Below are 14,549 nucleotides of genomic sequence, written 5' to 3'. Positions count from 1 at the left end.
TACTGGTGTCTTTTGTCATCTTCTCAGTAGATGACAAGAAGCAGCTTCTATATTTAGAAATACTTAATAAGATTAAAAATCCAGTTTTTTTTAAGTAAATCTACATTTTTTCCATTGTCCCCAAGATAAGACTATTGTAAATGACAAGTAGTAACTGGCAAAGATAAAAAATGAACGTAATCGCTTATAAAGAAAGATGATTTTAGTGTTATAGTCTGTAGTTCAAGGAACAGGGAGATTGTGAAAAAGGAGAATTGTTAAGGCTTCAGACAGTTCATCTTTTCCATGTTCAACCCTGTAGGAAAAAGAAATGGAAAAGCAAAGACTCCTCTACCAGCAGTCTCGTCTACACAACAGAGGGGCTGCAGAGATGGTCCTGCAGATGATTAGCGCCTGCAAGGGTACATGTTCACCTCTTTTCAAGTCTTTTTTGAAGCTTGAATGCTTTGGTCTCCATTTATTTTTCTACATGCTGTCCTTAAACCTTTTAAAGTCTTTTTCGTTTTGTACAGGTGAGACTGGTTGCATGGTCTCTTCCACCCTCAAACTTGGAATTTCTATTCTGAATGGCGGGAACTGTGAGGTCCAACAGGTTCGTTAAGAGTCATAACAGTGAATTAGACCCTAAACTAATGCTCAGATGTAACAGCATTGGTAATTTGCTTGCAGAAAATGCTGGAATATTTGAAAGACAAGAAAGATGTGGGTTTCTTCCTCAGTGTCCAGGCTCTAATGCAGACCTGCAGGTATGTTGTGACTGGGAGCTGTTGTCGTCTCACAATCACATTAATTAACCCATATGTGATCCAAGATGTTCATGTGTTCATGTGTTTCTGTCTTCAGCAAAGAAATTTGGGTTTTGAGGAAAACATTCTAGGATTTTTCTGCATATAGTGGATTTTAGTGGTGGCCAATGAGTTGAAGGTCCAAATTGCAGTTTCAATGCAGCTTCAAAGGGCTCTACACGATCCCAGCTGAGTAATACTAATCTGTATCTAGTGAAACAATCTACCATTTTCTAAAAAAAATCTAAATGTATATACTTTTTTTTAACCACAAATGCTTGCATTGTACTAGCTCTGTGATACGCATCTGTGACTTCATACATTAAGTAATCACGTTAGAAAAGTCATGTGTGTTTAGTTCTTCATCATGGTACTCTGGTTTAAAAAGGTAGGGTAGCGTGAAAAACTCCATTTCGTGTTAACCTTCAACTTCAAAATCGTCTGACATCATGATCATTCCAGTGTGACTAAGTATATACATTTTAATGTTTTAAGAAATTGACCAATCGTTTTACTACACAAACCCCTTATTCCTCGGCTGGGATTGTGTGGAGCCCTTTGAAGCCGCACTGAAACTGCAATGTGGATCTTCAACCTGCTGACCCCATTGAAGTCCACTATATGGAGAAAAATCCCAGAATGTTTTCATCAAAAATCTTAATTTCTTTGCGACTGAAGACAGAAAGTCATGTACATCTTGGATCACATGAGGGTTATCATGAAATATTTATTCTGGAAGTAAACTTCTCATTTAAAGCTCATTATATCAGTGTTTGTGCCCTTTTTGCAGTGTTTTGGATCTAAATGCCTTTGAGAGGCAAAATAAAGCAGAGGGTCTAGGTATGGTGTCAGAGGAGGGAACAAGTGAGTAATATGAATGATCTAGAATCTTTTTTTTTTCTTTAAGATTAATACCAATATATTGTCAAATGGAGGATCAGTTAAGTTCTATCAAATGTAATTTGCAAGTATAGAGTAACTCCAAAACTTAAGGCCAAAATGAGATACGGCATCCAAGTATTCAGTCATCCATCTGTAATCATACATGTTTGGTCATTCTAACATGGAAATGCACATCATTTGTTGACCAAATTTCTGAGTTGAATAAATTAATAGTAATCATATTGTCATACACTCTTACCCTTTCCAGATGTAATAATCTAGTCTAATATGATGTCAGTAAACAGATTATGATATTGGCCATGAATAATTCCCTTTTCACTCCATGTCGTCTGTTTGCCGTCAACTCACCATCCCTCTTTTTCCATAACTATCATCTATCCTTCCTTTCACGGGCCTCAGACGTGAAGCTAGAACGGGGTAAATAATGCCTCTGTCACTCTATTTTTCATTTCTCTCTTCCTGTCACTCCTCTCTGTCCCTTTATCTCTTTGAAATCATTTTTGTTTGAAAGTTCATTTTTTGGGTTTTGGAATTTGATATATATACATTTTAAGTATATATATGAATCTTATCACTCAAGGATTTGTAAAAACAACTTTCAGTCACATCGCAAATGATAGTATATCTGATTTACTGTATAGTTATACACACCAACACAGAATGTGACTGAAGTGTTTTTCTTTCTGCCCTTGAGTGCTGAAACAGATCTACTGTAACTCTAGAACTCTGCATTGTGTCTGATCTACAGAAAATAGGAGTTGGGTTATATAATAAATACATGCTGCATTTTAGTGATTTAGTGTAACGGACAAAAACTTCAATTTTTATTCATAATGTTGTTTTTTGCCTTAATGAACTTTGTTTTTACACCAAAAAAGTCTTAACCTTCATATGACACTAAAATGCTTACATTGAGAATGTGTTTTGTTCCTAACAGATACAAACAACTTACAAATTAAACCATATATGATCTAACTCTGTCTTGGGTTCACCATTGTTGCACCTGATATTACCCCATATGCCCTCCAATATTTACCCCAGCTGAGACTCTGGCTTAAGTTCATAATTAATCCAGTAATCAGGCATTATCAAAAAAAAAAAAAAAACGGTAGGTTATGTTAGCGCACAGCAGTTTAGTGGTGCAGTTTAACATTGTGAATTTTCTAAATTGTCACGAATGTTATTTGCAAACAGATCATTCCATGCTGAAGGCTTTTAATGAATTTAGCAATGTTTCTTGACCTCCTCCTTACCTGCCCAAACACAGCTGAGGTTTAGGATTGCAGTAGGTCTGTCCCGCATGCTGAAGCTTCGTCTATGTTAGGGCTTCATGTTGTAATTAATCCACCTCTGTGTTTGAGCCACAGTATATGTGATTATATCAGTGTTTTTATATCTGTGTTCATATATGCACATTATTGTGTATGTGTTTAGTTTATGTATATGTGTTGTGTTATTTGGTTATAAAGTGATTCTGTAATGTGTCTCATTTTGTGCTGCTATAATTCAGTCTGAGAACTAGTGATTATGCAGAACGCTGTTTCATTCCACTCCCTAGTTCACAATGAAGTGAATCGTTCAATTGTGCCATTTTGTATTTCTTATCCTTTTTTCATGCATTGTTACTAGGGCTAGGTTTTGACACAAATTTCATGATTCGATTTTATTCGATTCTGATTCACAAACTTGCGATTCGATTTGATTCAATATTGATTATTTTGGATATATATCAGGTACAGTACATGCCAAATTTTCTTAAAGAAAAAAAAATCACTCAACTAATGTTGTAAAATATACATGAGAGTCAGTTGGTATTACATTACTATAATATTGAAGGTTAAAATTAACTGATTTGTATACAAATGCTTAAATTACACTCTTATAATAATAAAGTTACATTTAGGATTATGCAAACATAAATATTTTGACAAACTAAGGTTAACATAGCATTAATTAAGTATTACTTAAGATATTAGTCTAATATTTCACCTACCTGACCAGAAATGATAAGAACAAACATGAATGTTGTCAGGATTCTTGCCCTGGAAATCCTGGTTCAGTTTGGCCAACCAGAAATGCCTTTTGTTCCTCAGACAGTTTTTTGCATTCTTCTGCTTGATTTGTTATAACTTTTGGCAGTGTATAGTACTCCAAGTGTTTTTCCCGGTCCAGCCAATTAGTAAAGCCCAAAACACGACAATAAATGATGATTTTCAGCAGCAATTATCATTAAAATATGCACGTTTTGTTTGGTTTATTGGCATTGCTTACGTTCAGTGCCACCAATATGGCCGATTGATGACGTGTTGTGAAAAAAAACACTCTATAGTGAGCAGCCAAGGCCTTTTCAGTGCACTAGGTGGGACTTGGTCAGTGTACTTAATACTGAACTGGGCAGTGGATTGAAACAAAAAGAACTACATTTCCTGCTTATCTCTTACAGAAAGGGACGAAAATATTGCCGTTTTCACTAACATCATAACATTAAAGATTTGAGGCAGATTTTGTCTAAGCTGTTTAATCAATCGCTCTCTTCCACTTACTTTTTCTTCTCAGTTCTAATCAGATTGCCACTACACTAAACCTGTGATCAGTGTCTCAAAAATGTTCACATATATGTGATGTGTTGCCGCATATTTACTTCCCTTCGCATAGGTGAGAAGGTCATGGCCGACGATGAGTTCACCTGTGACCTCTTCCGCTTTCTCCAGCTCCTCTGTGAGGGTCACAACAATGGTGGGTCCTGAATCTGCATTTGAAGAGCCAAGTTTCAAGAGTTTAGGGATTGTACATATTGTATGTTTAACCTTCTATGAGTTTACTTCACTTTAGACTTCCAGAACTACCTGAGAACACAGACAGGCAGCACCACCACCATCAATGTCATTATCTGTACAGTGGATTACCTGCTTAGACTACAGGTAATGACTAATTCAGACAGTAAAATGGATAGTTCATCCAAAAATAAAAGATTCTGTCATTAATTACTCACCCTCATGTCGTTCCAAACCCATAATACCTTTGTTCATTTTAGGAACACAAATTTAAGATATTTCTGATGAAATCTGAGAGCTTTCTAAACCTCCACAGACAGCAAGGGTCCTACCACATTCAAGGCCCAGAAAGGTACCAAGAACATCGAAAAAATAGTCCATGGGCTACTTTTTGTGAAAGCAGAATTGTTGAATAAAGTTGTTATTTTGGGGGTTTTCTGCACACAAGAAGAATTTTTGTAGCTTCATAAAATTACGGTTGTATGTTTTTGTCAATGTTCTCGGTTCATGGTACCTTTCTGGGCCTTAAACGTGGTAAGACACTACTGTAGCTGTCTATTGGGGTTTTAATCAAACACGTTTGGAACGACATGAGGGTGAATAACTAATGGCAGAATTTTCATTTTTGGGTGAACTATCCCTTTAAGTATTTCTGAACTTATACACTGATAAAGTGTTGCTTTAAATAATGATATCTGCACAGTGCCTTGTGGATGTTTGTTTTCTTATTCCAGGAGTCTATCAGTGATTTCTACTGGTATTACTCAGGAAAAGACATCATAGATGAGCCAGGCAAGAGGAACTTCTCTAAAGCTATGACTGTGGCCAAACAGGTGTTCAACAGCCTTACTGAGTATATCCAGGTACATTATCTTACTACTTTCATCACTGACATTCATATTACATTTTATTTTGGTCTCTACATGTAGCTTTTACACAACCCCAGACCCCAGTGTCTACTTACTTGAGTTTTACAATGCTCTCAGCACATTAATTTCCTCTAAAATCATACATTTATCATACAGCTGTCATGTATTTAAGTTGTCCTTCTGTCTCAGGGTCCATGCACAGGAAATCAGCAGTCCCTGGCCCACAGTCGCCTGTGGGATGCTGTGGTGGGCTTCCTGCACGTGTTTGCCCATATGATGATGAAACTGGCTCAGGTAACCCATCTGAACTTGATTTCTCTATTATCTACACATTTCTTGTTTTAATTTTGTCTGAATGCATTGTAGTTGAGATCTTCATTCGTGTACATGAATTTAATGTATTGTACGAGTAATTTCACAGCTTGATTTGAGTAGTTTTTATATCTCAGCATCTTGTATGTAACATAAAACCATGTTGCACATCTTCAATACCAAATGTTTTTAATTTCTACTAAAAGGTCTTATTTATTACTTTAGTGGCTAATAGGGAATGCATGTAAATGAAACTAGGTGCGTAGGTATTGTAAAACTCTTTTTAATGATTAGATTACATGCTAAATTAAAGAACATGTTACATTCCTTTTCTCAAACTTTAAACAACTAGTATGTTGGAATGTAATATTGTTTTTACTCTCAAATGATTTACTGATTACTTAAACTGTTTTTCATACGCCGTATGCAGGGAAGAGTATGTATCACTTTATTTGTCTATTGAAGTGGTTGTATTTGAGTCCCCCCCTTTATGTTCCAGATTCCCAAATCCAGGTTGTTTGAACCCAGTTAACCTTTTTAGACACAAAATCTAATTTTGCTCTTTATTTAACATGGCAATTTTTCATAACATTTCTGCAAAAAAAAAAAAAAAAAAAAAAAACTGCCACGTATGCAAACAAGTGGGTCAAACAGCCTGAGAAAATGGATGGCAGTTAACATTACCCAGAAAACCATGTGTTTTCAGCTTTATGTGAATTTGCTGTATTAAAAAAGTGTTTTGCTTCTTCTACAATTCTGTCTTTGCTGTGCTGTTTGATTTTTTTCATGATCTTGTGTGTATGGAGTGTTTGTTTCTAGTAATTAACCCGTTATTGTTACTGCATGCATTAGCATACATTTAAATTGTGGCGGGAGGGACGAACGACAGACACAGTGGGTGTGGCGTCAGGCCTCGGAGAGTCTTTTATTAAACAGAAAATAAAAGGAAAAGTGTCCAAACGGGAAATAATAGTGTCCAAAATAAACAGGGGAATCTGGTGTCCTCGTGTGAAGGGGTATCGTGAAGGAGGGCAGTGTTCGATAGGGAAGGGTCCAGGAAAGGGGCGGAGTCCGGCGGCCGCACATGCTCCCCCGCTTGGGACCGGGGCGCTAGGGGGTGGCGGCATCTCCTGCGGCTTCAACCTCCTTCTGAGCTTTCACGGTGCTTCCTGGAGGGAATTCGGCCCGGCATCCTGGCCCGTCGGCCATCAATGGTGCGGTTCTCAGCCGGACCGCGGGTCCAGCAGCTTATCCTCAGGCGGCGCTGGTTCCATCTTCACCCCTTCCTGGGCCCGCGAGGACACCAGCGTGCATGCACGGGGGAAGAGACCGGTCTCCTGAGGAGAGGCGCGCTCGGCATTTAAACAGCGGCGGTGATGACGCTTCATTCCATTCAGGTGCCCTCATCACACGCCGCCAGCTCGAGCCAATTTCTCGCCCCTCCTCTCCCCTACACACCCACTCCCGTCGGGAGCCTGGAGAAGGGCGGCGAATAAGGGACGGGGTGGTGCTGATAATTAGGGGGGAGGCAGCCGACTCGTCACATCCCCCCCCCAAGCGACATCCCCATCATGAGGTCGCCGCCCATGCAGGAGTGCTACCTTCCTCATCCAGGCTCCAGCGTTCGGAGTGGGCGGGGATTCCTCTCCAAGGCAACGCTCCCTCTCGCAGCGCACCGGAACAGGGACAGAAAAACCGGTATTAATCGACAGCCTCAACCAGCCGCAGGATAAGTGACTAACAGAAACATCACTTACCCCTTTTGCGGCTGGGAGGCCGTCTCCGTCGTTCTCCGTCCCCGTCCGGGTCTTCACGAGCTTTTGCGAGCGAGAGGGGATGACGTCATCAGGTGTTGCCCACTGCACTGTCTAAGCCCCGCCTTGCCCGCATTCTCCACCACTGTGGCGGGAGGGACGAACGACAGACACAGTGGGTGTGGCGTCAGGCCTCGGAGAGGCTTTTATTAAACAGAAAATAAAAGGAAAAGTGTCCAAACGGGAAATAATAGTGTCCAAAATAAACAGGGGAATCTGGTGTCCTCGTGTGAAGGGGTATTGTGAAGTAGGGCAGTGTTCGGTAGGGAAGGGTCCAGGAAAGGGGCGGAGTCCGGCGGCTGCACACGCTCCCCCGCTTGGGACCGGGGCGCTAGGGGGCGGCGGCATCTCCTGCGGCTTCAACCTCCATCTGAGCTTTCACGGTGCTTCCTGGGGGGAATTCGGCCCGGCATCCTGGCCCGTCGGCCATCAATGGTGCAGTTCTCGGCCGGACCGCGGGTCCAGCAGCTTATCCTCAAGCGGCGCTGGTTCCATCTTCACCCCTTCCTGGACCCGCGAGGACACCAGCGTGCATGCACGGGGGAAGAGACCGGTCTCCTGAGGAGAGGCGCACTCGGCATTTAAACAGCGGCGGTGATGAGGCTTTATTCCATTCAGGTGCCCTCATCACACGCCGCCAGCTCGAGCCAATTTCTCGTCCCTCCTCTCCCCTACACACCCACTCCCATTGGGAGCCTGGAGAAGGGCGGCGAATAAGGGACGGGGTGGTGCTGATAACTAGGGGGGAGGCAGCCGACTCGTCACAAAATGTTAAAATTTTTTACATCTGATAAGGTAATGTTTCTTATGAAGATGCTAATGTTTTTATTTTGTGACCATACCCTTAAAGGAGAAGTTCACTTCCAGAACAAAAATTTACAGATAATGTACTCACCCCCTTGCCATCCAAGATGTTCATGTCTTTCTTTCTTCAGTCATAAAGAAATTATGTTTTTTGAGGAAAACATTTCAGGATTTTTCTTCATATAGTGGACTTCTGTGGTGCCCCGAGTTTGAACTTCCAAAATGCAGTTTAAATGTGGCTTCAAATGATCCCAAATGCGGTTGTAAATTATCCCAGCTGAGGAAGAAGGGTCTCATCTAGCTAAATGATTGTTTATTTATTTATTTTTTATTACAATTTATATACTTTTTAACTCGTCTTGTCTTGTCTTGTTTTTTTTCTGGTTCACGACAGTTAGGATATGCTGAAAAACTCCCATCTCATTTTCTCCCTCAGTTTCAAAAGTCATTTCAAAATCATTCTTCATCACTGCAGAAGTACCAACCCAGTGTTTGCAAAGCGAACATGCAAAAATGATCAAACACCCTTAACAAAAAAAGGTAAAACAGCGATGTAGGGCAGTTTTGAAGTTGAGAGAGAAAATGAGATGGGAATTTTTCAACATACCATAACTGTCTTAAACCGGAAAAAACAGAGTTCAGGTAGAGCAAGACAAACGTTTGAGGTTAAAAAGTATATAAATTGTAAAAAAACAAAAACGATCGTTTCGCTAGGTAAGACCCTTCTCCCTCGGCTGGGACCACTGCATTTAAACTGCATTTTGGAAGTTCAAACTAGGGGCACCATACAAGAGAAAATCCTAAAATGTTTTCCTCAAGAAAGACATGAACATCTTGGATGACAATGGGGTGAGTACATTGTCTGTAAATATTTGTTCTGGAAGTAAACTTCTCCTTTAAACAGCAAGTTATACCCTCACAAATAATGAAGTTAAGTTTAAAACAGTTGCTGCTGATTTAGATCATATATGTTATGGTACACCGAGCATGTCATTCTGTTTTGTTGTAGGATTCCAGTCAGATTGGTCTTCTGAAAGAGTTGTTGGACCTTCAGAAAGATATGGTGGTCATGTTATTGTCACTGTTGGAGGGTATGAAGAAAACCTACCATTTATGATCATCAGTTTCACACCATTCAGTGCTAGATCTGACTACAATGTATGATTCTATATTTGACAGGTAATGTTGTAAATGGCACCATTGCTCGCCAAATGGTGGACATGCTGGTGGAGTCATCCAGCAATGTAGAAATGATCCTTAAATTCTTCGACATGTTCCTCAAGCTGAAGGACATTGTTGCGTCTGATGCATTCCGTGACTATGTGACAGACCCTAGAGGTTTGATATCCAAGAAAGATTTCCAGAAAGCCATGGACAGCCAGAAACAGTACACACCTGCGGAGATACAATTTCTATTGTCCTGCTCTGAGGCGGATGAGAATGAGATGATTAACTACGAGGAGTTTGCCAGTCGGTTCCAAGAGCCAGCCAAAGACATTGGTTTTAACATAGCGGTGCTGTTAACCAACCTCTCTGAACATGTTCCTCATGATACCAGGTTGCAGAACTTCCTCGAACAAGCTGAGAGCGTTCTTAACTATTTCCGCCCATTCTTGGGTCGTATCGAGATAATGGGCGCCAGCCGGAAGATTGAAAGAATCTACTTTGAGATCAGTGAGGTGAATCGTAAGCAGTGGGAAATGCCTCAAGTCAAAGAGTCCAAGCGGCAGTTCATATTTGATGTGGTCAACGAAGGCGGTGAATCAGAGAAGATGGAGCTCTTTGTCAACTTCTGTGAGGACACCATCTTTGAGATGAACATCGCTTCACAGATTTCAGAGCAGGATGAGGAGGAACGAGAAGAGGATGATGAGGAGGAACCCGAAGCAGGAGATGCTGGAGGAGGCGGCGGAGATGAAGAAGGTGGTGGAGAGGAGGGCCAACCAGAGTCAAGCTCCGCCTTTGCCGATTTCATCCAAAGCATCATGAATTTCCTAGGCTTGTTTACCTTTAGGAATATTCGCAGACAGTACCGTAGGATCAGGAAGATGACCATCAAGGAAATTGTGGTCAAGGTTGTTACCTTCTTATGGACAATCCTCATGGGCATCCTTTATTTTATTTACAGTGTGTGTAAAGGTTTCTTCCTGCTCATCTGGCATACACTTTTCGGAGGTGGTTTAGTTGAAGGGGCCAAAAACATAACTGTGACTGAGTTGCTCGCCAGCATGCCAGATCCCACGCAGGATGAGGTGCATGGAGACCTACCGGGAGAACCGAGGGGTGGAGAGGAGCAGGATACAGGAGGGATAATGGACTCGATGGAAGTAGGAGGGGGGGAGGAAGAGGACGAGGACACCCAGGAAAAAGATGGCGGGAAGATTCCTGGTATCGATACACCTGGTGGACTTGGAGATATGGGTGACACGACTCCTGTGGAGCCGCCAACTCCAGAGGGTACTCCGTTACTGAAGAGGAAAATGGTATGGTTTTTATTCACAGGGTTCCTCATGTTTCTTCACCAATCTTCTACGCAAAGATTATTAATTGTATGCGTCATGTTGGTCCTTGTTTTCATCTGCAGCAACCAGAAGAAGCAGGACCTGAGCAACCTCCTGCTATCGTAGAACCTCCTCCTGAGCCTGAGAAAGCAGAGTGAGTGACTTCCAAATGAAGAGAAACAGGACTTGTAGTGTTTGTGTTCAATTCTTTGTTGTTTGGTTGGTTTAAATGACTATATCCATGTGTAACAGCACTGAGAATGGAGAGAAGGCTGAGAAGGAAGCAGAGGGCAAGCCTGAGACGCCACCAGAACAACCAAAGCCTGAGAAAGCCGCCAAGGCCAAAAAGGAAAAGAAACCAGTCAAGAGAGCAGGATTTGAGCTTTGGAATGAGTTGGATGTTCAAAGAAATAAATTCATGGTATTAGAAAAACATACCTTGAATCTATGAGTTTTAGTCACGATTTACCCGTTTTGATTTGCTGTTAATCTCCACTTTGATCTACAGAACTGTTTGTCCCGTAACTTCTACAACCTTCGTTTCCTGGCTTTGTTCATCGCCTTTGCCCTGAACTTCATTCTTCTCTTCTACAAGGTTGGGAAACCTTTTTCACACTGTTTTCCCATTAAATTTTGATTTATTTCTAGGCTTGACTAAAATGGCATGCTTCACAATACTTTTATTTTAAAATTCACATATAATTTTACATATAACAAAATGCAATGTTCCTGTTAAAGGAAAAGTTTACTTCCAGAATAAAAAGTTCCTGATCATTTACTCACCCCCATGTCATCCAATATGTTCAAGTCTTTCTTTCTTCAGTCGCAAAGAAATTAAGGTTTTTTGAGGAAAACATTCCAGGAATTTTCTCCATGTAGTGGACTTCTATGGTGGCCAACGGTTTGAAGGTCGAAATTGCCGACTTAATGCAGCTTCAAAAGGCTCCACACGATCCCAGCTGAGGTATAAGGGTCTTATTTAGCAAAACAATCTGTCATTTTCTTAAAAAACAATAATATTTAAATACTTTTTAACCATAAATGCTCATCTTGCACTAGCTTTGTCTCCACGCATTACGAAATCACACAGTTAGTTTTTCATCTGTGTACTTCGGTTCAAAAAGGTAGGGTGGGGTGAAAAACGCCATCTTATTTTCTCCTCCAACAAAATGACATTGTCGTTTTACGTTTTTTTGTAAAGGGCGTTTGACTTTCTTTGCATGTTCGCTTTGTAAACACTGGGTCGGTACTTGCGTCTGTGCATTAATGGTTAAAAAGGTTATTGTTTTAAGAAAATTACAGTTCACTTTACTAGTTAGTACTCTTACTCCTCGGCTGGGATTGTGTAGAGCCCTTAAAAGCTGTATTGAAACTTCAGTTTAGCCCTTCAACCCGTTGGCTCCCATTGAAGTCCACTATATGGAGAAAAATCCTGGAATGTGAAGAAAGATAGGCATGAACATCTTGGATGGCATGGGGGTGAGTAAATTATCAGGATTTTTTTATTCTGGAAGTTAATTCTTTAAGACTTGTTTATAAGCCTCTTTTTTTTATTTTTCCAGGTATCTGATACTCCTCCCATGGGTGATGAGTTTGAGGGCTCGGGTATGTTTGAAGGCTCTGGGCTGTTTGAAGGCTCTGGGGAGGACTTTGAGGGCTCTGGTGGAGAGGATGGAGGTGATGATGATGATGAGGAAGGTCCTGTGTATTTTTTCCTGGAAGAGAGTACTGGATACATGCAGCCCACTATGTCCTGCTTGGCCATTGTTCACACCATCATCGCTTTCATTACTATCATTGGATACAACTGCCTTAAGGTTTGAAACACTAGATTTGCATTGTAGCCCTTTAATATCAGTCATAATTCAAGTTGTTTTTATTTGGTTTCGAATATGTTCTGTCAGTTATTTGTGGTGTTAATAAGTTATCATGATGTTGTTGTTTGTTAGATTCCACTGGTCATCTTTAAGAGAGAAAAAGAACTGGCAAGAAAGCTGGAGTTTGATGGCCTTTACATCACTGAACAACCAGAGGATGATGACATCAAAGGCCAGTGGGATAGATTGGTGCTAAACACACCGTGAGTGTGGAGAAGCCTGTTTCATACAAGACATATCTGTTGGATTAAAATAAAAGTTGAGCTAGGGTCATAGATTGTCTTTAAAAAACTGTCAATTAAAACTCTTTATCATTGTTTTAGCTCCTTTCCCAACAACTACTGGGACAAATTTGTTAAGCGAAAGGTAAACCATTAATCTTCCTGTTAGTTGATGTTTAGGTTTACAATCAGTGTGTTATTAAAGCCATGCTGTTCTCATTTTCCTTTGGCAAGGTTCTGGATAAATACGGCGATATATATGGACGTGAGCGAATCGCAGAGCTCCTGGGTATGGACCTGGAATCACTGGATGTCAGCAAACAACAGACAGACAAGAAACCTGAAGAGCCAGACAACTCTATGCTTGCATGGTATTAAAAATACATTACAAGTGACATAATTCTGTGACATTTTAAGATATTACATTTAGGTTGCATGTTATTTCTTTGCCACTAGTAGCACCAAACAGAATTGCAAAAATTTAGATTTTTTTAAAATGCTCTTCCTGTCTGCTACTGGTCAGCTAAACAGATAACTCCTAAATCTGCACTATTGTTCAAACCAATGTTTTCATATGACATAATGTATTAGATTTTCCTTTCATATTATTTTTCAGGCTCACTGCCATTGACATCAAGTATCAGATCTGGAAATTTGGTGTTGTATTTACAGACAATGTAAGTTTTTTTTTTTTTTTAGGTATTAAAGACAACAGTATTTTAAAATAGCAGACTTTGCAAGACAAAGATCTAGTCAAGTTTGCTAAAGTGTTCTTTCTTTACAGACTTTCCTCTACCTGGTGTGGTATACAGTTATGTCACTTCTTGGACATTACAACAATTTCTTCTTTGCTTGTCACCTGCTGGACATCGCCATGGGTGTCAAGACTCTTCGTACAATTCTTTCCTCGGTCACACACAATGGAAAACAGGTACAATCAGTACAACAACTCAAACTGGTTCTGAAAATCTATACTTGTAACTTCCTTTGGCACTGGAGGAACCTTTTCATAGTTCCTAGAACTATTGGCAGAAGTATTTGATTTTTGATGTGTTCCACCGCAGGAACAAGGAACGGTTTTAGTTCTAGGAACTCTGTTTGGAGAAACTAAATTAGCTCCTACTTCAGAAGGGGCTTTCACACTGGAGGAACCTTTTTAATAGTTCCTAGAACTATTGGCAGAAGTACCCACTTTTTGGCACGTTTGCACCTCAGGAACTAGGAACAGTTTTAGTTCTAGGAACTCAAGAAACAAAATTAGCTCATACTTCAGATGTAAGTGTATACTGATTGGCAGCAGGTAGCTAAATGTAGTTTTTATCGCTGTTTTCCATGTTAGTGGAATAAATAATTTGACACAGCTTTTTAAAAATGCCAGTTAGCCGGTGTTTTAAATGCCAATCAGCATACACTTACAGTCAAGCCCAAAATTATTCATACCCCTGGCAAATTCTGACTTAAAGTTACTTTTATTTAACCAGCAAGTTTTTTTTGACCGGCAAATGACACAGGCTTCTCCAAAAAAGATAATAAGACAATGTACAAGAGGCATCATTGTAAAAAATATATATATATTTCTCAGCTTTTATTTACATTTAAACAAAAAGTGGCATGTCCAAAATTATTCATACCCTTTGCAAACTGTCACAGTCTATGGGAAAATGCAAAGTTCTATACCATTCCTAATCA

At 40.3% G+C, this 14,549-nt stretch overlaps 1 protein-coding gene across 1 annotated transcript in view; it reads left to right on the top strand.

The window, feature by feature from the left end:
- The window catches only part of ryr1a (ryanodine receptor 1a (skeletal)), an 89,341-nt gene that overhangs the window by 69,617 nt on the left and 5,175 nt on the right, over positions 1 to 14,549 (top strand). The window contains exons 82-101 of the mRNA XM_073829488.1: positions 302 to 401; positions 513 to 592; positions 670 to 746; positions 1,576 to 1,649; positions 2,088 to 2,105; positions 4,344 to 4,424; positions 4,521 to 4,609; positions 5,197 to 5,325; positions 5,521 to 5,625; positions 9,271 to 9,352; positions 9,441 to 10,744; positions 10,846 to 10,916; positions 11,015 to 11,183; positions 11,271 to 11,357; positions 12,325 to 12,579; positions 12,712 to 12,842; positions 12,963 to 13,005; positions 13,095 to 13,231; positions 13,477 to 13,537; positions 13,645 to 13,791. Of these exons, the coding sequence (XP_073685589.1) occupies positions 302 to 401; positions 513 to 592; positions 670 to 746; positions 1,576 to 1,649; positions 2,088 to 2,105; positions 4,344 to 4,424; positions 4,521 to 4,609; positions 5,197 to 5,325; positions 5,521 to 5,625; positions 9,271 to 9,352; positions 9,441 to 10,744; positions 10,846 to 10,916; positions 11,015 to 11,183; positions 11,271 to 11,357; positions 12,325 to 12,579; positions 12,712 to 12,842; positions 12,963 to 13,005; positions 13,095 to 13,231; positions 13,477 to 13,537; positions 13,645 to 13,791 (3,240 nt within the window). The remainder of the gene's footprint in view (positions 1 to 301; positions 402 to 512; positions 593 to 669; positions 747 to 1,575; positions 1,650 to 2,087; positions 2,106 to 4,343; positions 4,425 to 4,520; positions 4,610 to 5,196; positions 5,326 to 5,520; positions 5,626 to 9,270; positions 9,353 to 9,440; positions 10,745 to 10,845; positions 10,917 to 11,014; positions 11,184 to 11,270; positions 11,358 to 12,324; positions 12,580 to 12,711; positions 12,843 to 12,962; positions 13,006 to 13,094; positions 13,232 to 13,476; positions 13,538 to 13,644; positions 13,792 to 14,549) is intronic.

The sequence above is a fragment of the Garra rufa genome, chromosome 23 (assembly GCF_049309525.1).
Source record: "Garra rufa chromosome 23, GarRuf1.0, whole genome shotgun sequence".
Taxonomy (NCBI): domain Eukaryota; kingdom Metazoa; phylum Chordata; class Actinopteri; order Cypriniformes; family Cyprinidae; genus Garra; species Garra rufa.
Note: the sequence above shows the minus strand (reverse complement) of the source record. Positions and strands in the feature narration are given on the sequence as shown.